Here is a 23,258-nt window from a genome sequence, read left to right as displayed (position 1 = left end):
ACAAAGACATACTGGAAGTGAAAATACAAGTATTGATAAATTACTTTCTTATTAGAAAAAGTTTCTTCAATTTACACACAGTATGAAAGATTATGTTACTTTGAATAAAACCGTCAGTAATAGAACTTAATTATTTGACCAATAATGTTTGCACTAAATTATTTTGAGAACCATCTTACATCATTTACTTCAATTATTTTAACCCCAGCCAAAAACAAACAAAAAAAATAATAATTAAGGAGGAAAATGAGTGATTGAACAATGGGGAAGAGTTGTACCTAAACACATGAAATTACTCGTACTTTTAAAGAAACTCGAAAGCAGTTGACTGTAGCAGTAAATATATCAGCACAATCTTCCTGTCTTTACCCAACAATGAAAAATTAAAATTACCCTTACCAATTTCAACCTAGAGATTATAAATGTTCAGAAAAGGAAGTTCATATCTCATTTAAGGGCTTGATTGTGCCGACGTTTTAAAGTTATGTGCGTTTCTCATTGTTAAAACATGCCATACACCATGAATGAGCTTGGTATTCCGTTTTGTTGGCACTCCGTTCGAACTTTTTATTTAAAAAAAATACTGTCAACCAGAGCCGTAACTAGAGATTTCGGCGCCCGGGGTGAAGTAGAATTCGGTAGCCAGTACAGACACCTTACCAAGCTTTCTTTTTTTTCTTTTTCTTTTCTTTTCTTTTCTTTTTTTTTTTTTTTTTTACATAAGAAAAGCAGCTTTTGTTATTATGCTACACTGAATTTTTATTAAGCTGCTTAAAAGATCAAACAGCCAAAACCGATCGTTATGTATTCTTTTACAAATGAGAGCTGCTTTCAAGAGGTTTATTTTGGAATTTTTGTTAAACTTGACAAAACTCCCTTTGGTTCTATACAAATACATTTGGAGAACAGTTATGGAAACTTACAGTACAACTATTTGCAATATTTCATACTATCGGTAAGAAATGATATTTCAGTACAGTAGAAACTATGTACTTTTAAAATGTTCGAACTGAATTATAGAATTTCCAGTAATAATTGTAAACTTTTGTAATTTTATTCTGTAGGCAAATGGGATTTTAACTTCAATTCTTTTACGACAAAAAATATTTTGTGAAATGTAAAAATGAAATGAAATCCCACGGTTATGCCGGTTAGGCTAAAGGAGACGGTGATGATGAGTAATGAATGAAATGGTGGAATGAAGAAAGTGGGAGGAAACGGGAGAACCCCGAGAAAACCCACGCACACGGTGTTTGTCCACCACAAAGTTCACTTGGCGGGGGCTGGGGTCGAACCCGGGACCACAAGTACCAGAGGTGAACGCTCTACCACTGAGCTACCGCGGCCCATTTGTGAAATGTAATGGACATTTAGAAGGAGCCTTCTTTGCGAATTTCTCAATATTGATCTATGGAGCTAAAGAATATGTTTAATGTTGTATTTCAAATCCAAAATATAGTTCGCTACAACATTTTGAAATAATAGTAATTACTTAATCTCTTAATCAATAAAAGTTCTGAATTTAAGGTTGCTTATTATTAATTAATATTAAAAATACACTAATACACATACACACATATATATTATATATGTGTATACGTTTGGTATGTATGCTGATAGAAAAACTACAAAACTAGATACGTATGCACAAAAGAAAATATCCTGGCGATACAAGTGGTTGATGGAGAAATGATTCCAACAAATTCCTTTAAATTGGAAGCATTTCATATAGCCTATCAAAGGAATAAAAAAAAAAAAAAAAAAAAAAAAAACACTGGTAGTGATCAGTCTTTGGAAAAGAGAAAATTTGCTGACTCCTTTTTTACAACTGCTTGAAGTTCGAAAGTGTTATTGTTCCTCTTGTTTACTTATATTTTTAATATTCCCGCGCAAACAGCAACTTGCATGTTCTCTCGTGTCTCTTCACTCCTTTCATTTTTGTATCTTCATTCTCAAGAAATATTAATCCCATTGGGTAGAAAAGCATGATTAAGTAAGCAAACTCATCACCACCAACGTATTTTAGACTCAGACTTTGACTGTTTCTGATTTTGAAAACGCTCTTGAGTACATCATTACTTAGCACCTTATATATATCACATCGTCATTAAAAATCATATACAGCAATAACTTTCTTTAAGTACTAACATGTAACAATTCCCAAGTGTAACACTCCGATTTTGATCAAATTTGGCAGGTAGATATTACACATGAAATAAATGAATACGTATTTTCTTTTTTACGGAAAAACAGCTTTAGGGTGCAGGAGCCCAATCCCAGAATTTTGAAAGTTGGCGCTCGAAAAGCAAGAAGAAGTGGACCGAAGTAAATGAAATTATGCATAGATACCGTAGAATTAAAACGAAGAAATACGTATTTCGTATTTTCTTAAAAAAAAAAAAAAAACATAAAATAGGTGGGTGGGGCACAGACCTTTCCAAACCTTTGATTACAAAATATCAAAAGTGCGAATAAGTATATATTAGAAGTGCCTAAGGGATAAGGAGAATTACTACAACACTTTGTGTAAGGACAATAGGCAAAAAAAAAAAAAAAAAGAAAAAAGCGAACACGTGTTTTTAGTTTCTGCGGAAAAATAGTGTTGGGCCAAGGCCCCTCCGAAGAAAGTAAATATTACAGCAGAAGCGCAAGAAGGAGTAAACCGAAGCGAATAAAATTGTGTGTAGATATTATATATGTAAAATAAAGTAATTCGTGTTTCCCAAGTGTTCCGTACTGATTTGTTTCAAATTTGCACATCGAACAGTAAACAGCAAATAAATCGGCACGTGCTTTTATTTATGGGAAAAACACTATAAGACGCACTGTTAAAGGCGCATCCCGAAATACTATAAAATACGCTATATGTAGAAAAAAAACTAATGTGAAAATAGTGAAATTTTAGCAATAGATAGATGACCTAAAAGTAGGAATCAATACAGTGAATTTCGAGTGTTTCGTGTTTTTGCTCTCAAAAGTTCAAGTTCAAAGACTGAAGTAAGCGCCACCTAGCTACTTGCGAAACACGTATTGCCTTATATTACATATACAAAATCTATGTATAATTTCATTCGTTTCGGTCCACTCCTTCCTGCGCTTCTGCTTTATTATGTACTTTTTTAGGAGAGGACCTTGGCATCCACACATTTTTTCCGCACAAACTACAAAACACGGGTTAGCTTATTTTTGTGTATCGTTTCTTAGCATACTTTCGTTGCGTTCTCTATGTAATTTAGGCACTTCGAAAGTATACTCATAAGCACTTTTCATATTTCGTAATCAAATATTTGGAAGGGTCTTTGCCCCACCCATTTATTTCTTTGTTTCAGGAAAATACGAAACAAGTATTCCCTCATTTTACATCTACTAGGTACAATATCTGTGTACAATTTCATTCACTTCGGTCCACTTCATACTGCGTTCGGGCGTCAACTTCCGAAATATTGGATATGGGCTTTGGTCCCCAATAATTGTTTCTCCTCCACAGAAAATTATAAAAGAAAAAAAAAACACGTATTCGTGTATTTTATGTGTGGTATCTAACTGCCAAATTTTATCAAAGTCGGAGTGTTACAGTTGTATCAAATTGTATCAAAACCGACAACATTGATTTAATAGGGCGTCAATACTTTTTTTTAATCATTTCTAGCACTTTTTCTTTCCTTTCTTCTCGTTCGGCGCTTTCTAGCCATCAGCGCCTGGGACGACCGCCCCGCGCGTCCCCTTCTTGCTATGGCTCTGCTGGAAACAGATCCGAGGTTTAAGGAAACTGGTATAAAACGATTGACAATTTTCTTATAAATGGATATAAAACATTTTTAAACTTCTGCCAGTAACTTTCGGCTTTTATTATGTGAAAGTGGCCCAAAGACGCCCAACACTGCTTGCAAAAGTATTTGACATCCCTCACGATTAATATGTATGATAATAATTGAAACAACGTATTATAATAATTATTTGTAGATAGTCACATGTATTCTAAATAAAGCTAAAAAACATTGTAACTTTTTCTTATCGTCTTGTATATTACTATATAAAATATTCTGTCAGTTTCTTTTCAGTTATTTTTTAATCATTGTTTGATTCCTTCATTCATGTTGTTTCTTCTAGCTTCCGAAACAGTGATAAATCTCTCTATCTGCAAACAGAACAAAGTGCATGCACGAGCCAATGGTGAGCACAGCTGCCAACTGCGAAATGAGAACTTCCGGTGGTCCAACGCGCCTTGATGTATATAGAACTATACGCTCGACAAGCTATACGCTCACGACTGTCGCGCACCTGCCGATGAAACCCTGAACTACAGTTATACAAGAAAAAGTTATCCCAGCACCGTTGGGACCACCAACGTCAATTTTCAAAGTTGATTTCTACGCACTAGTGGTGGTGAGAGGAGACCGTCTAACACGGTTTCCCACTGGACGACCATATAGTGTCGCCTGATCGACCAGGTCGCCTGATGGAATGCAAATCGCCAATGTATGGTCGTTCCATCGGTATCGGGATATATATATATATATATATATATATATATATATATATATATATATATATATATATTTGCTCTGCAAAATATACAGTTATAAGTGTGATATATTACAAATATGTTGAAACTTGCATTTGGGGTAAATATTTTATAGTGTACACTTCTGAGTCAGCGCCTATACGCCAGAAGACAAAACAAGAATTGAGAAGACAAAGCAAGAATTTTGAATAGAGTTAGATACTACTCTGCAGAATTGTTCGTTTCATGAGAAGCTTGTCTTAGCAGGAAATCTAAATTGAAATGTAGGACAATTAACGTAAGGATATAAAATAATACATGGAGAATATGAATTAAAAGACAGACATATGGAAGGTGAAAACATATTGCAAGTGAAGGGAGCATACGATCTTACTATTCTGAATACCTTCTATAAGAAGAAGGAAGAACATCTTATTACCTACGTACACTCATGTCCAAAATTATTGTCGCACGTCTATAAATATGTTGTTGTAGGAATATAATTTGATAACGAATTCGCCCGGTGTTTCTTATAATGTTAGTATGTGTATAATAGGCAAAGACATGTATGTGGCAAATTTCATGTCAAAAGAGCAGTAAATAAGAACAATAAAACTTCATTGTCCATTTAGCAACATTTTGTTTTACTCGCTCTAATTTTCGTATTTATAATTCTTTTCCTGTGAAATTTACCTCAAATATACATTTCCCGATTATATACATAGTATCAGTATTAAAAGTACCCTGCAAAATCATTATCAAATTATATTCTTACAAGAAGACAGTTATAGATATACGACAATGATTTTGGACATGAGTGTATATATAAGATGGTACCTCAAGATTTCATATAAACTTCATCTCATAGAAAAGAGAAAACTTAGGTGGTGCAAAGGACTGCAAAGTAATACTACATAAGAGTCTAACGAAACACCACCAGTTGTAATAGTTGATATCTACATCAAGGAAAAAGTAAGAAGACGACGATAAAATGTTTCTGTTTGAACGAAGTAGTGAAAACTGGAGAAGAAAAGATTCGAAAGAAAATTCCACATAACAGTGGCGTATATTGAGGACTACTGGACCTACCGGCAATAGTCCTAAAACATTGGGAGAAGAAATTATTATAACACGTATAAATTAATTAAGATTAATAATTTTACAGTTTAGTCTGTTCTTCTAATGATGCAAGTTTCATGAGTACGTAATAAGATACAGCCGCTGAAGGATTTGTGTGTGTGTACTCTGTCTTGCTTTGTATGCAGTCTCTGGACTAGACATGTGACAACATTGTAGAAACCACTGGCTGCTGGCAACGGGAATCATGGCTTATACGGTATTTATGTCTGCCTCACCTACCAATGTTCTAATGGATTTTCAGGTTAGCCAGTTGCCGATCGACTCATAGGTTTCTCAGATATCCATGGATGTGCGATGGAGTTACATCTAGAGTACATCTAGATGAAAAATAAAGAAGTGCGAAAAATAAATATAGTTCGTAAGAGTGTATTAATTTTTATTTTGCTGAGAAATTGTGTTGCTAGTTTTAGCTATTTCTTTCAGTGCTGCAAGTTGAAGAACGAAAAAAGTGCGTGAAATTTCAACGTCGGTTTTTGAAGGGTTAGTTCTTTGTTCAAATTGACTGAATTTTGATATAGTTTATTAAAATGTAGAAAAAAGTAAACAAGTTTATCAATTTTTGTGTCACAATATATTTATGTATCGATACGAAATCATTGTTTAACTTTGATATTCGTATTTCCACCTTACTCCTCATCACAATTTTCTTAATTCTTTCTGGTACAAATTTTCTCTGTCTTCTTTTAAATCATATGCATATGATATGTGTTTTATGTCAATTACAGATGTTCACAAAACAGAGTATACTATGTGAAAATTTTAGGCTTACAGCACTGGATATAAATTTATATGATCACTATCTCCTGTAATTATAGTGCTTGCTGTAAAACCTTGCGTGCGTGTTTCCTATTAAGCAAATTCGATTGGGCTGTTCCAGTCAGTGCCGTTCCGTGGAAAATAAGCACCCGGGACGAGAGTATACTACTGCGATCCCATACATATGAGTGAAGTTGACAGACCAGTTGCAAAGCGCCACCATGGCTAACGCGAATCGTAAGAAAATTTTCAAAAATATACCCTGCTTTCCCTTGATTTTGAGCACTTTTTATTACTTTTTCCTTCCATTTTATTTATATATTTTCTTTTCCTCCCGAATCTTCCACAGAGAAGGAGTGGAAGTCTGATGAAAACATAGTTTTTGTGTCGAAACTGTTACGTGATTGCGTGTTTTGTTACATATTATCACATAACCTTGCATAACATATCAGTGTGTTGTTGTATTCTAGAAAATCCACGTAGAATTTTTTTTTAACGCGTATGAATCTTCTTTTCAATTGTGCCCATCATCCGGGAAAATTTTGGGACCAAAAGGCTAAAAGAATATTTGTGAGGTTCAAGATAAAGCAAAAAAAATCTTACTTTTCTAGGAACATTTAATGCTTCGGGATAAACAGTTGCTTCACCTCCAATGATCGTTTATCCATACAAGTCGCGAGTACACAGATATTGTGCCTAATATTCCCTCATCGATTGTGATAGGACGATCCGAATCTGGCTGGATGATTAGCAAGACATTCTTTGAGTGAGTCGCCAATTGTTTCAATAAATAGCTATTAGATCACGACTTACCTAAATCTGTATTTTTTTTCTATGGTCACTAAACTCACTTAACTTATGAAGTAAGCAAGTTTTGTAACAACAACGAAATCATATTGTATGCCCTGTACCCTCATGCAACGCGTATCTTGCAACCATGCGATGTATCCGTCTTTAAGGTGTTAAAAACAAATTGGAAATTCGCTGTCCGCAGCTATCTAACGGAGCATAATTTATCTTTCATTACAAGAGTTCAGTTTGCATCACTTATCAGCAGCTACACTGTACACCGCCAATTATAAAGAATGTAGCTATCCTTTCAATCCGGACTCCGTTGACTGCACAAAATTCATCAAAATCGTATGCTAAAACAGAGTACTTCCACTAAGCTAAACGTTAGTAAAGATCTTCGTACTGTAAGAAAAGTTATTATTGTGTACGAGGATGAACTTCAAAAGGCTGCGGTTAACTTCAACACAGTCCTTGAAGTTTTGAAACTTTCAACAGAAGAGCCGCTGGATGAAGCACTACAAACTGACGATAAAAGTGCCGGTTTACCAGTAGATAACGAAGTTGTAGTTGGTGAAATACCTGTAGTTGATGATAACAATGAATACTTGTCTCGCTGAAGGCAATCCAAGCGTAACAACTGAAAACAAAGTGGATATAGCACCTATTCTATCAACGAAACCTCAGGAATCCCACGCCATTGCAGCACAGAAGAAAGAAGGAATCATTACTGTGACAAACCAAGAATTAGTCATGTCTGCTCCAACAACAGAATCAGAGAGGTCTTTAATTATTCTGAGAAAGAAAGCTTCTATTTCAGAGTTTGTGCCATCAAACGAGAAGAAATGTAACACATGAACTCCACTGAGTGAAACTGAACCTAAAGTATATTCGGCAACATACTTATACTCCCAAAGAACCTCCTACTGAATCTCTGGCTTCTATACCAGAAACACAACAAGAAACAAAGGGCATTGAAAGCGATGCTGTTGCTGGACCAAATGAATCAAGTCAGAAAAATATCGCAATAACGCCTAAAATTATCAGACCAATATACGTAATGTCAACTTTTAAAAAGTCTCTCCAGTCAAAAAGCCTAAGAGGAAGGTAGAGAAGATACCATTTGCAATTAGCTCAGAAGAATATCACTGAGTACTGTCTGCAAAACAAGAACAGAAGAAACTAGAGGAGGAAAAGAAATGCAAAAGGAACAAAAGAACAGCAAGAAAGAGCAACAAGCTGGAAAATCCAAAGAAAAGATCGAAGAAGACGGCCACTGCTGTTGTAGAAGAACATCACAATGAAGAAGACGTGATGGCGATGGAGCCATATCCGCAGGACATGGAGTGATAATTAACGATTTTGCTTTGGAAAGTGAGAATAAACCAGTGGGTTGCAATCAATATGATACAGTAAATAGTTCCAACTTCGATGTACCTATTTATCTGGCTATGCATGGGAATATCTTGCAGATAGACTGTTCCTGTGTGCGGATTGTAGCATATAAATTATTTGAACAATCAGGAACTTACTGTTATTACATGAAAAGATAACTTAATGTACTCAAGTAACTCAGAAGAGAAAGCTAACACGGGAGATATACCTTATCATATATGAGAAGAAAACTCGATGTGCTCAAGTAACACATCAGGAGAGAAACCTAACACAGGAGAGAAATCTATTTCACTCGAGGAAAACGTGAACACTTAGGATTTTCTAAATTATTAGTGACTCGTACTTTGTTTAGAATTTCTAATACAAGTAACAAGATAAAACGTCACAGGAGAGAAATCTTGTTTCACGTGGAAGAACCATTTAATATTCAAATCCATTATTCCAAATAAAGTAGCTATGTATCAAACCCTAATAGCCTGATTCTTTCATTTATAATCACTAAGGAGAAAACCTTAAAGAAAATTAAATAAAATCTATATAACCATTTGGTCAAGTTCAAATCTCACGAATAATACACTTTCCAAATCATCTAAGACAATCAATTACTTATACGCGATAAAAATCATAGAAATCGCGCGCGGTCGACTAATAGCATGAATGCGGTCGACTACTGAGCGACGGTTGTCGACAAGTGGGAATTTTGATGAGTTTTCGTAAACCGTATTTTTATATCACTGAAAAATGTTAAAAGTGAGCAGTTAACATACTGTATGGTACAAAATAACCCAAATAAAGCATATAATTCACTTTTGTCAAATATTATGAAATCATCATGTTATATAAATGTTTAAAAGTAAGATTTTCTTTTCAGCGGTCGACTATTTGCGAACTCACCCTACATGTCCTCTATCAGCAAAAAAAAAAAAAAAATCATTGAAATCAGAGCCGGACAATTGGGTGATGTCCCTTGTAAGTGAAAAAAGAACTTCAGGCACTTTTGGATATTGATATTTGTAATTATAATAGTAACAATAGGACTTACTAGGCTTTCGAGACACAGTCGAATTTTACACTGTTTTTTCTCCCCTTACGTTGGCCTACTTTATCTGCATTTGAGGCTTTCAACTTTCATTCTGTTTTCAACTGAAAAGAATCTGTAATTTAACAAGGAAATAAACATATACAATTAAGTTGAAATTCATCCTAATGTGGCTCATGACAAACACTTTATCATTTTATATCGTAAAAGTCAGATTCACAGATTGTAACAGAGCGGTGTTTGAGCGATTGACCTTAGAAATTCAAACTTTGATTAGTGATAATTTCAGAGTCTTGTTTTATTATAAGTGTAAACTCTTTAATCAGTGAGGAAGACGACGTGTATCATAGGTAAGAGTTGATGACGATGGGTTTTGGTGGGTAGTGGTCAGTGGGTCATGGGTCAAGTTTCCATTGACCACCCCATCTTTGATTGCTACTACTAACAACAACTACTACTATTATTATTAATATTACTATTATTACTAAAAGAAGATAAACTTTCAAACTTACCATCTGTGTTGTCTGGAGATGAAACTGTGAATAATAGCAGAAGAATTTGAACACACAACGTTGAGCGCAACGCTGAAACGAGAAAGGATATGCATTTCCTTTAAATGTATTCTTAAGACAAAACAAAATGTAAAGAAAACGAAAACAGTATTTTTAAAACAACGTCCAATGAGAGATCAAAATACTGTAAGAGTAGATAAATTGCTCCTTATATTGTTCACATCTTTGTTTAAATTGCACCTTGTGTTATTATTGTATTAAAGTTTTAGGGAAGAGAAATGTTCGTAATTAATGCTGTTGATTGACTGGACTTATCATTTCATTAGGAATTATACATTAGAAGAACAATTTTAGATATTATTGAGAACAAGAAGAGAAATTAGTTGGGACATTAGGACATTCCTAACAGATTTCACTTCCAAGCAGTGCCGGACTGGCCATGTTGGCTAAATTCGTCTTTCCGAAAAGTCTTCACCAACCTCCTTGCTCATATCAGTACGGCTCCGTGAGCCAGTAAAACTGTAAATATATATACAGGATGTTTCAAAACAACACGGACAACGTTTGGGAGGTGATTCCTGACACCAAAAAGAGACAAAGTATAGACCAACCTGGGTCCATAAATGCTTCCTTTCGGAGTTATAGGCTGTCGAACACATGGTAAAATGAAGTTTAAAGGTCCATAGCTAAAATACTATATGACGTACCGTAGTCGGGTCAAGACTTCACTTAGGAACTAATATGTGCGTTATCCAAAAATACATGTTTCAGAATCCTGCAGTACTCACGTAAATATTTTTATAGAAGGAGTTTGGGTACGGGCATATAATTTCAAGTAGTCACCAACTACCTCTATAAAAATTGTTGCGGAAATACCACAGGATTTTGAAACATGGATATTTGGATAGAGCACATACTATCCCAAGGATTAACCCGACTACGGTAATCCCATAGTATGTTAGCTATGGACCTTTAAAGTGCATTTTTTTTCATGTGTTTGGCAGGCTATAACTTCGAAAGGAAACATTTGGGCATCCAGGTTGGTCTACACTTTTTTGCTTTATGTTGGTTCAGGAAGGATCTCCCAAACGTTGTTGTTATTTTGAAAACACTATATATATATATATATATATATATATATATATATATATATATATATATATATATATATATATATATAATTCTTGGTGTTACAGAAATGATCAATGTTTCTCATACTTTAAACCTGATCCAAATATGAAGCACATGTTTTTCATTAGTTTGTTTTCTCTACAAAGTAACCAGACATTGCAAAACATATTTTATACTTAGTGTAGAATAGCTATACTCTATCAAATTTAAAAACTCTCAAAGGCGAAAAAATATTCAGATCTTGGATGATCTGCTTACCTCAACTTCAACTATCTAAAGCCTACCATATATATGATCAATTAGGCTGGGTACACTATTATTCAGAATCCTAACGACTTGTATCCTTGCAAGATTTTGTTTTACAAGCTTACCTATATGCCACATCTTCTATTGTAGACAAAAACGTTCGATCTTCTTTTTCTTAGTCTTTACCAACCTTCAGCTCAAATCACTCTAAATGCACAAATGCTTTTCCGCTAAGAGGAAGAATTGTGGTTAGGAACGGAAGTCTGAGCATCCTGTGTGCCAAAAAGAAAGAGAAACAAAACTTTTAGTTCTTAATCTGAATTATTTACTAACCTTTCATAATATACTTTTTTTTTTAAAAAAAAAAAATACATGTTCCTAAAGAATACAAATATACTTTTGGATCTCTTAAATGTTGCCATTAAATTATGAGAAGGACATTCGGTGCGTAAAAAAAAGATAAATGATTCAAATAGACCTTATGTTCATAGTTTTTTGCATATAAATATTATGATTGTTGTTATGAAATGTGATTTTCCTTAATAAGCTTTGAAAACAAAAGCATTTGAAATTTATTGAATAATTAGTACAGTTTAATATGATTATTTAATCAGAGCTTATGAATATTTAACATACAATATTAACACGTAATTTCTTACAAATGAATATAAAGCATGCCAGCATGCAGAAGGAAAACAAAATCATCTGGAACTTTTAAGAAAAGGAAAAAGGAAATGCTGGTTGATAAGGAAACATTTATGTAAAAAAGGAAAGGATATGAAAAGGATATGCAAAGGATATGCAAACTATTGTTATTCTCGAGAAAATTATCTGAACAAAACTCAAATCAATTAAGAAACTAGCTTTCCAGAAGTTTTTGAAGACAAATTGCTCACATCGTATTATAGGTTTTAATAATGAACTATTCGTGTATGAAGTGTGAACAAAATCACCCGAACGCTTTACGAGAAAATCACCTTAAAACACTACCACCACTCCCATCACATTTTCTTTTTAAAAAAGAGAAATGGCTAATGCCATATTGCGGGTTTTTAATAAAAAAATGTTCATTTACAAAATAAGAACAAAACTGTTAAAACAGTTTTGAAAAAAATCAACCGAACAAATCTCGTTCCAACAAGTAAACTACCGTTTCTGGGAATTTGTAACAAAGTTACAAATGAACTATCTCATATTGTACGACTGATAATCATACCGATTATAGGCAAAAATGGTACAGTAATTTTAAAGAATATTATCCGAACGAAATTTGTCCTCATTAGTAAACTACTTTTTTTCGGCTTTTTCCAACATAAGAACTTAACAATGTAACGTTGTTAATTAAATACAGTAGTTATAGATTATGTGCAAAATTTCCTGAATAATTTTTGACAAAATTGTCCGAATAAAACTTCCCATCAGTGTAGTACTAGTACAAAAGTTTTTTTCTGAGAAACCAATAAAGTGCAATACTATAGAGTTACTAATGAAATACTTACATATAAAATGTAAAGAAACTCGTAATTTTCGATTTTCACTTTTCAGTAAATTACATTTGTTTTTGAGTGAGGAAATATTTTTAAAATTGGAAATTATGTATAACCGCTACGTTAGTTAGTGTAACCTCTGATTTTTGCACACAAGGACGAACAGCGAAAAATTACTCTTCTAACGTCCAAGAGTCATGAAGCATTGAAATCCATGAAAGTCTTAAAATTTGATTTTTTTTCTATCGTTTTCTTCGATCACAAAGCTCCAAGATTCTGCAGAAAATGACGGAAAGGGAAGTCTGTAAACAAGATGAAACCGACAGAGAAAACAGAAAATACGAATGTTAAATAAATTATAAAAGAAAAATAAATAGAGCAAAGAATGTTACAAAAAATATATGAGGCTATAGAAAAATTAAAAAGAGTAGTACAATGCACAGGGAGGAAACTTTAGGAAATTTGGGAGGAAAGAAAGACTCGTAATGATGACAGTAAAAGAGAATACAGTCACCAAGTAGAACAAATTTTATGAAAATGGAAAGAATATAGTGAGAACTTGAGTAAGGAAAGAGATAGTATTTTACAATAGGTGCTGAAGAGGAAAACAGTAATCGAGGATGAGAAAGGTTTTACATAATTCGTCGTTTAAGATAACGATGTATGAGATAAGACATGGAAAGCTAACTGGGATAGATAATATACTAATTGAGTTCAGAAAAGGAATTAAACAATCATTCCGATTCAGTAATGAAACGAAAAACCAATCAAGAAACTCCTCTAAAAAAAATGTGATGGCCATCCTCATATCGCATGGAGCAAAAACAATGCTTGGAAATCAGCTACACAGAAGTTTGTATGGAGAAACAAATATGAAAGTTGACGAGAAACACTTTTAATGTAGGAGGAGTAAGGATATAAGAATGCAATTGGCTTAGTGACAGTAATCGGTGAAAAGTTAATAGATAGTGTTGCCACGAGACGAGACAGAACCCTTTAGACGAGACACGAGACGAGACAAACTAATTGTCCAGTCTCGAAAACGAGACGTCTCGTAAAATGTCTCGTCTCGTCTCGTGTCTCGAAAATGAAAACGCTGGCGGGAATGACCAAGATTGAAATTGCCAGTGGTCATATAGATTGCAAAAGGAAAATCCCTTTGTGATAGAACATTTGAAAAGCCTTCATAGAAAAGTGTCCTCTGTCTATTGAATGAAACAATCGTGATACATGGGCTTCCAGGAATATCATCCTTGATGTCTTGTCCCCAATTCCCCTTGCTGTAAACTGAGGAATTCTCATTTTTTTCATTTCTCGCTGGAATGATGACAAACAAAATCAAAGACAGGGAAAATTTTTACAAGGTCAAGAAACCGAACTACCACCACCACCTATTCAATTTGAAAGCTGGGTAAGGTCTACACTCATTACAGGCTGTAGTTGAAAGTTCTGGCTGAGATGGCGGAAGAGAACAGAAGACTACACTTGTCTTTATTCTCTGGTGGCGGTATTCTTTTTGCTATATCAACCGAAATTAACCGAAAACGGCAATTGAAGTATGTCATCTTGCAACTAAAATTTTGTCTTCTCTCTCTCTCTCTCTCTCTCACACACACACACACACACACACATAAAAACACACTTTTACCATTTTACCAATCGCTCGCTTATTATACAACAGTCATGTTGTAAAATGCACCTCTTCGTTTGGAAGGCGGGCGAAGGACAAATAAAGCAAAGATATTATCGACGAACCCTTCAAATTGTTTGCTATCAGCAAATTTATGATACTAACAATAACACTTTAGGTGAAGAGGTTTTACAGGGGGACCTTCGTTTTGTTACGCGGAAATGTTTGATCTGACCAGAGTGCGAAATTGCCCTCTGGTTCCATGTTGAGAGGAGGGGAATACTTCCCTTTTTCTAGTGAACAATATTCATTAGGATTTGAATTATCTTCAGAAATGGTTTCTTACAGAGTGTAAAGAACATTTGGTTTAATATTCATGGAACTCCGTTGAAAGCAGAAATATGAGAATGATCAAAATTCAAACATTGAAGAACATAATTAACAGAAAAGAAATAGGATACCCAAACCATAATTTTAAACCTGCTATAAAATGTATATCTTATACTTTTACTAATTCCTTACTCCTATGAAAGTGTCCTGGGGAGGATATTCTTTCCAATTTTTTCAGACTGAAATCCTTTTATCCCGTACCATTTCGCCCCCTGACAATACGAAAAAACAAATGCTGTTAAAATCCATTCACATGACCCTTCCGGGACTCAACCCGGGGCCTTCAAGCCGATGGTCTATTACCGCAGACCGCTCGGCTTGGTATGAAGATGTACGTTGTATGATTGCGTATAGATCACGACAATATAAGAAACTTTAATATAAAATGGCCAAACAAAAATCAACTTTTTTTAGCCAGTAGCTAATCTGGGTGTACTGTCATGAGTTTGTTACACAAACGGGGCAACCACCACATAGTAGAACACACCCCGCGGTTATGGGAACAGATTTGAACCATGGAGGTGAAGACTGGCCCCAAGCATTCTTTCGACCGATGTGTCGTTCAGCTCCCATTACTATGGCACTTTCAGTAGATCTTACTGTGCAGTAACATATAAAATTTCAATCAAATACTTTCCATTACTCAATAAAATTATTTGGTTCCGAGAAAAAAAATAATTGCAACAAATCTAAACATGCTAAAATGGAAAGTAGTTTTTGTATTGGTATGGGTTAACACTATGAAACCTTCATGTCTTCATCTTCGACGTACCTATGAGCAATTTACTGTATATTCGTATATTGAAACTGGTGAAACAAATTTCAATGTTTCAGAATGGTTAAAAAAAAAAGCCAAGGTCGAGAAGCCTCACACAACTAACAGCAGAGATATATTATCTTGTAAACTATTTGTCCTTGCCTTGTGAGCTTATTTGAATTTATTTTTAAGACCTTTAGGCAACTTTGGTCCACCCCGAATGATGATGCGAAAATTAGTGGAATGAAGAAAGTGGTAGGATACTAGACAACTTCGAGAAAACACACGCATTCGAAAAATGAAATGAAATCTTTGAGTTTTACGTTCCACGTTTATGCCGGTTAGGCTAAAGGAGACGGTGATGATGAGTAATGAATGAAATGGTGGAATGAAGAAAGTGGGAGGAAACGGGAAGACCCCGAGAAGTTCACTTGGCAAGGGCTGGGATCGAACCCGAGACCCCAAGCACCAGAGGTGAACGCTCTACCACTGAGCCACAGCGGCCCCCACACACATTCGATGTTTGTCCATCACAAAGCACACATGGCACTGACCGAGATCGAACCGACTACCACATACACCAGAGGTGAAGGCTTCATGGTGTAGCTACCGTGACATTTCTTGTCTTGTGTGTTCTGAGTAATACTTGTAACTTAGTTGTATCTTGATTAGCATGGTGCAGCCTGCTACATTTTACTTTCGTTCCCATGGTATGCTGCTATACTTTTTACGAGACAAGACAAGACCAGACGAGACGAGACACGAGACGGGACGAGCACATTTTTTCGAGACGAGACACAAGACGAGACATGCTTTGCACGAGACGAGACGAGACACCCTGAAGTCTCGTCTCGGGGCAACACTATTAATAGAATAGTGCAACAAAGTTCTATATGTAATGTTTATTGATCTAGAAACTTCTTTTAAAGACTAAACTGAGAACTGTTGATGAAAGTGATAAAAAAGAGTCAAGATTTCAAAGAAGATCCGAAGAGTTACACAAACCTTATGAGTCAATAACTAAGAATTAGAATAGGAGATAAGGTAACAAAGGTGCATGCAATTGGAAGAAAGTTTGACAGAAATGTTGTCTTATGCCAATGCTACTGTATTTAATAGATAGTATATCTAAAGGAGACAGTGAATAATGGTTGCTCGGTTAGATTAGAGTGTAGCGTCCCTTTCAGTACCGATGCTAGATGAGACGTGAGTTCCGAAACACATAGCCTCCCGTCGGGAATCAAACCCAAGATCTCCCGTGTCGAAGACGCGTATGCTAACCATGTAACAACAACGTAGCTCAAGAGTGAAGAATGGTTTACAGAGAAAGATTGTATTTTAGTAGATTAGGGCAGTGGTTCTCAATTGTTTTGTCGCGACACATTGGTGTGTTATGCAGTCTCCTACGAAATTTTAGAATTTAAAAACGATGAAAAATTCAATAATAATTAGTTAAAATCGCGACAGACTGTACCAGTCAACGCCTTCAGAGGTAGCAATAATGTCAGTACTACATGGAGTCATTACATTATAAAAAAATATACAGTTACACTATTATATAGTGAAGCCACTACTAACGGACACCTCTATAAAGCGGACACCTCCCGTAACGGACACATTTTGTATTTCCCACACACTGTAATAGGAAAAAACATATTGGCGAACCTCTCTAAAGCGGACACTCTCTAGTACGGACACGGACAGTCTTTCCTGTCTTTTATATGTATTATTTTCCTCTGTATTACGGACACTTTCTCTAGAAACAAGTTGAAAAGTACTGTAAAAATACATTTTTAGTGATTCATACACGTGTCACCATCTTGCCTCCTCAACTGTCTGCTCAGCAACCCAGACGAAGCTTCTCTGTTTAACACTTTTATGTCCTTTGCTTGCATTCATCTCCCACCTAACTTGTTTCAGACACAAAAGTGATTGACAGTTGCCCGCCGTTTGGGATGACACTTTATTCTATTGTCCCGCTGGAATCTCTAACTAAGCAGAAGACAAATTTGATATGTTTTTGCCCGTGGGTGCGCATATTGTCTCAAAAACGTAGTAAATAGTGATAAGTGTAAAGTGCAGAGAATTATAACATTATTTCCATGTTGTACCTCGAGGCATAGAGTTTTGGATGGCGGAGGATAATGCAGGTACAGTAACATTTTGGTAATATGCAAAAATATTTTTTTTTCTAATTGCATATAGGTGGATGGCCCCTTGTATGGTATGAAACGAAGAGAAAGTCATTACATAAAGTCTACGTCTTGCAATTGAATCCAGATCTCATTCAAGGACTTGAAACATGTTCATAAATTGCACCAGTTCTTCTAAAAAAAATTACTGGCATGCTCATGAATTAAAGAGCCTTCAAATTTTGAGAATTGTTTAAGATAACTAAACTTAATTGTGAAATGCATTTTTAAACTAGATAAAGTATCAGTGCCTTTGGCCCGAAGTCGAATTTGGCGCAAGCGAATTATAAACCAAACCCCGTGTTTCACACGGACTCAAATTTTGAACTATTGTCGGTTCTTTGGTATCATTTGTATTGTGAAAAATAGGGATATCGGCGTTAACTAAGACAATAAAAGTGGTGATTCAAGGGGCTGAACCAGAAAAAGTCTCTCTTACTAAAACAACTAATGGTTGTGACTGAAAGTGAATGCACCTGGACTGACACTCGACGTCACAAACGAAAAATTGTTTTCATCGTCGTTACTATCAGATTCAGCTTTATCAAAAATATGAACATCTTTGTCCCTATAATTGTGCACGTGAGTTTTATGGTCGGACCAGTAGGCGAGGGCGCACGTTCATCGGTTTGCAATTCTTCAATAATCTCATCAGGCCTACTAGAAATACTTTTCCCAAGGAAAGAATTCATACTTTCTATAGTTTTGAAACTATTAAGCGTGTCAGATTCAATTCTTTTTAAAACCATTAGCATTGCGTTGTAATTTACCACACCTAACTGCCATTTCCGGTGATAATTTATTTACATCACCTGATAAACTCTGTACAGTAGCTTCCAATGTTCGCAATTTTTCAGTGTATTGTAACGTGTCATTCTCAACACTAGCTTTAACAACAAGAAGCTCAGAAGCTAATTTTGTTGTTTCTTCAGTAATATCGACATTCAAACTCAATATTTTTCTGTCTACATGAACTCTTAAATCTACAATTTCCCCACTTATACTGTCAATCTTAGTTGAAAGATCCTTACATTGTGCTTCAAATTATTTACAGTAATAGTAGATTTTTTTTTTTTTTTTACTTTGATTCTCAAATCTATTCTCGAAATTATTTCAACACGAAGCTGAAAAGAAGACAATCGGAAACCAATATCACTCGTTTTATATTAAAGATTTATACTTACAGATTTGATTTGAAATCCTACAACATCTATTCTTTTGTTTAAGTTTTCAGTAATGCTCTGTATTTCTTGATATAATTTGCCATCAAGATTATTCATTTGCTGAATTTGCCATCAAGATTATTCATTTGCTGAAACAAATCAACTTTCAAACTTGCATTATCGTTTTTCAATTGAGCTACATCACATTTCAAACTAGCATTATCGTTTTCAATTCGGCTTTCAAATTATTGTTGATTTTTAGCCATCTGCTGAAATAAATCAACCTTCAGGCTAGCAAATTGTGCAATTAACAAAGACATTGTCCATAACTGGCAACATTGCTGAAGCAGTGGTAACATTTCGACGTGACATTCGAAGTTCGAACACAGTCATCAGATTCGATTCCAACCAAGGGCGCCCATGTTGTAGTTTCCAAGGGGGGGGGGGCAAGTATAAGCGACGTTTCAAATATAGTTTCAAATTTTGCTGTAACTAATGTAAAAATTCTATTGGGTTTTCGATATTCTGAAGTACAATTTCTTCTAATTTCACTTATGTGTGCACCAGTCTGCTCATGAGGAATCTTAGTCACCTCTACTCGTATCTACATTACTTTGATTTGCCCTTATACATTCAGAACCAGAGTTGGCGTTGGTCAATGTAAACTTGACCCACGACCCACTGACCCACAAGCCATCGTGACCCATGACCCACTGACCCACCACACACCATGACTCACTCTGACCCACGACCCACTCTGACCCACCACCCACCATCAACCATTCTCATCCACTGTGACCTACTCTGACTCACCAAAATCTCGTCATCAACTCTTACACATGATCCACGGCCTCTTCTACTGTCTAAAGAGTTTACACTTGTAATAAAACAAGACTGTGAAATTGTCACTAATCGGAGTTTGAATTTCTACGGTCAATCGCTCAAGCACCACTCTATTACAATAAAGGTGGATCTGACTTTTACGATATAATATGGTGAAGTGTTTGTCAGTGAGGAAATTGAAGCATTTCGAGGTGCGGGAAAATTAGTGTGTGCCTAAAATATACTTGTACTAAGAGAGTATTCTTGCGAGTGTTAATTTCTCAACGCATTCCAAAAGAAACTTCTATTCGCAGGAAAATACCCCTGTACAATATGGAAAAGGTTATGATTTCTCAGTTCACAGTATTTTTCTCCAAAAGACTTGAAAAATCAGTTTTCCATAGCGTATAAACGTGCTCGGGTACTGTCTGTAAGAGCATCTCCATAAAGTATGCTCATAATTGTAATTTGTGTAATCACTAAAACACCACGTTAAATTTAAGTTGCAAATATGAATAATTGCAATTATTATGAATATTTATTCGAAGTAGTTTACCTTCTAGTTTATAAAAGGAAAGAAGAGACTTATTAAAAATTAGGTACAAAGTTGAAAAAACACTGGGGATGGGTACGAGCTAGTTCGAGCGAGTTTTCTTTGAAACTCGACTCGACTCGAAACGTACATCTTTCAGCTCGATTCGAAAACTTTCCTCCAACTCAACTCGAATTTGTTTCGAGTCGAGTCGAGCCAAAACGAGCCAGCCAACTCCTGTGTGTAGTTCTAAATACTCTCTTCAAGTATCCTACATAGACAATATAATTATTATCAATGATACTACTACAATGATATTATTATTATTATTATTATTATTATTATTATTAATAATAATATTATTATTATTATTATTATCATTATTATTATTATTATTATTATTATTATTATTATTATTATTATTATTATTATTATTATTATTATTATTATGACATCATCTAAAAATATGAAGTGGTTTGTATATGGATACTAAAAACTAGTTGACTGCCAATCTCGGTAGTCGTGAAGTCTAAGAGGCAAGGACTTCGTTCACAAGGTTCCGGGTTTATATTTCGAAGGAGAGTGATGGTATTCATTGGGTCATACGTTTATAGGACCCACCAAATTAATTGACCTAAGACATCAAGTACATTCCCAGGGAAAGTGCATTCCTTGCCATCTCTACCAGAAGCTGGTAGACCTCGGATCAGCTTAATTTCCTGCGTAATGATTGAAAACAGTATAGTATTACACAATGAAAATTCTCTTCGGTGCTAGAGGTTCCGGGTTTACTTTCCGCTGGAGGCACTCGGTCGAAAATGTGTAAAAAGCTTTTTTAGGCCAATCATCCTGAATTAGGTTTTTCTCATTTAAACCAGCCCGATGCCGGTGTGGTACCTAATATATAGATCCCAGGCCGCTTCCTTCCTTCCCTTTCCCCGGAGACTGTGCTCGTCGAGGTATATCATCCCTCAAACGTGACGGGCTAAATGGCCATAGATGGCGAAAGCCCAGAAATTTAAAATCCATCCACAATGAGAATTATAGCACCTTTTCTGTTCCTAACTTTTCACTCTCCCTTATCCTAATAGCTTAGACAACAGAACACACTTAAAATAAAAAGAACGTTTTATAGTTTAAAGAGACCTAATGTCATGTGGACTGTTGTTCTGCGCTCCCCTCCCTACTTCCACAACATGCACTGATTGAAATTTCATCGAGAAGCATTCAAAAGGCTGATAGGTCTCGATCATGAGAAATCTGTTAGACGAGATTTCTTTGCGTAAGACAACTGGAAGTTACCTTCTAATTTCAGAACTATAATTTGTGATGCTTTTGATCTTCACTTAATTTATAACTTCAATGGTATCTCCCTCGAAAAAACTGGGGATGCAAAGAGTCACTCAGGGCAACCACTATTTTATTGCAAAATTTGGGAAACTTAAATGAAATACACTTCTAATGTCCTTTTGTGTTATAAACAATATTTTTTCCCATATTATTCTAGATATTCTTACATCCTTAGTCCTGAAAAAGATTAGCTCACTCATTCCCCAGGATCTATTGAAATATTCAATATTTTTTCATGTTCGAGGCAAACGCTACGTATTATTACTATAAAAATATTATAGGCATGTCCTTTGGACAAATCACCTAGGTGAACCGCAGTGACTTAGTGATAGAGCGTTCACCTCTGGTGCATGGGGTCCTTGGATCGATCCCAGCTCGTGCCAAGTGAACTTTGTGGTGGACAAACACTGTGTGCATGAGTTTTCTCGGTGTTCTCCCGTTTCCTCCCACTTTCTTCATTCCACGATTTTTTCACTTCTCATCAACACTGTCTTCTTTAGCCTAGTTGACATAATCGAGGAACGTAAAACTTAAATATTTAATTTCATTTTCTTTCAAATCAGCTAGGCCGCTACTTAGACAAGCTTATAAGTATTTTCTTTCCGCATCTTTCTGTTGACTTTTTGTGGCCCAATCCTCTCACTATCTAGAAGTTTGGAGGTTTTACCGCTTCAAACAAACATACAGGACACAAAAAAGAAAGAACATTTTGTCCGATTTGCCGACGGTAGATTCACAAAATACGAAACATATCAGTAAATACATTGTTCCAAACAGCATGTAAATCATAACCCGTCGGTCTCCAGAGAAAAAGTTTATTTTTTCCCTCCCAACTGTAAAAGACTCAGGAACACAGATAAAGTATAACCCCCATTTGCAGATGCGGATATAACAGGTTGCCAGATCTACTTATTTATTTTTAGATCTAGGGATTTTTCGTCGCAATACGGAAAACCAGATTTTTTAAAAGTGTGGTCTGTAGATTTTCTGTAGTGTAGGAGAATATACTTAAAAATATTGTGTGGCACATAGTATTTTTTTTCAGTGAGGTCAATGAACTATGCAAGGCCTATATTTTACTCCTGGAAGGTATCTTTCTAGGGAGAAAATGCCAGGACTGATAACTGTCAAAAGAATGTTTCGCTGTCTTCACCTTCCTTTTCTCCCTTCCGTTTTAGGTTTCTTCCATCCTACAAGAGGTCTGTCATAAATAGAAAATAATGACCATAGAACAAACAAACTCGACCTTTGTTTCACCTTATGTAGATATCAACTGTTGAACTTGCCGCTATTCTAATACTATCACATTGCTGCATGAAGCATTGCTGTTAGCAGATGAGTGATAAACAGCTAAACCTAAGATCTATCGAGTCTCTCCTATAGGTTTCTCTATTATTATTGCATTCATGTAATTTCTTGATGA

General features: G+C 35.3%; 1 protein-coding gene across 1 annotated transcript in view; it reads right to left on the bottom strand.

The window, feature by feature from the left end:
- Window positions 1-11,778, bottom strand: part of LOC145689198 (prostaglandin G/H synthase 2-like) — a 64,102-nt gene extending 52,324 nt beyond the window's left edge. The window contains exons 1-2 of the mRNA XM_081763333.1: window positions 11,638-11,778; window positions 10,136-10,207 (exon numbers count right to left, since the gene is read on the bottom strand). Of these exons, the coding sequence (XP_081619459.1) occupies window positions 10,136-10,207; window positions 11,638-11,650 (85 nt within the window). The 5' untranslated portion in view covers window positions 11,651-11,778. The remainder of the gene's footprint in view (window positions 1-10,135; window positions 10,208-11,637) is intronic.
- Between the last annotated feature and the right edge of the window lie 11,480 nt (window positions 11,779-23,258).

The sequence above is a fragment of the Thermobia domestica genome, chromosome 7 (assembly GCF_964235325.1).
Source record: "Thermobia domestica chromosome 7, izTheDome1.hap1.1, whole genome shotgun sequence".
Lineage (NCBI taxonomy): Eukaryota > Metazoa > Arthropoda > Insecta > Zygentoma > Lepismatidae > Thermobia > Thermobia domestica.
Note: the sequence above shows the minus strand (reverse complement) of the source record. Positions and strands in the feature narration are given on the sequence as shown.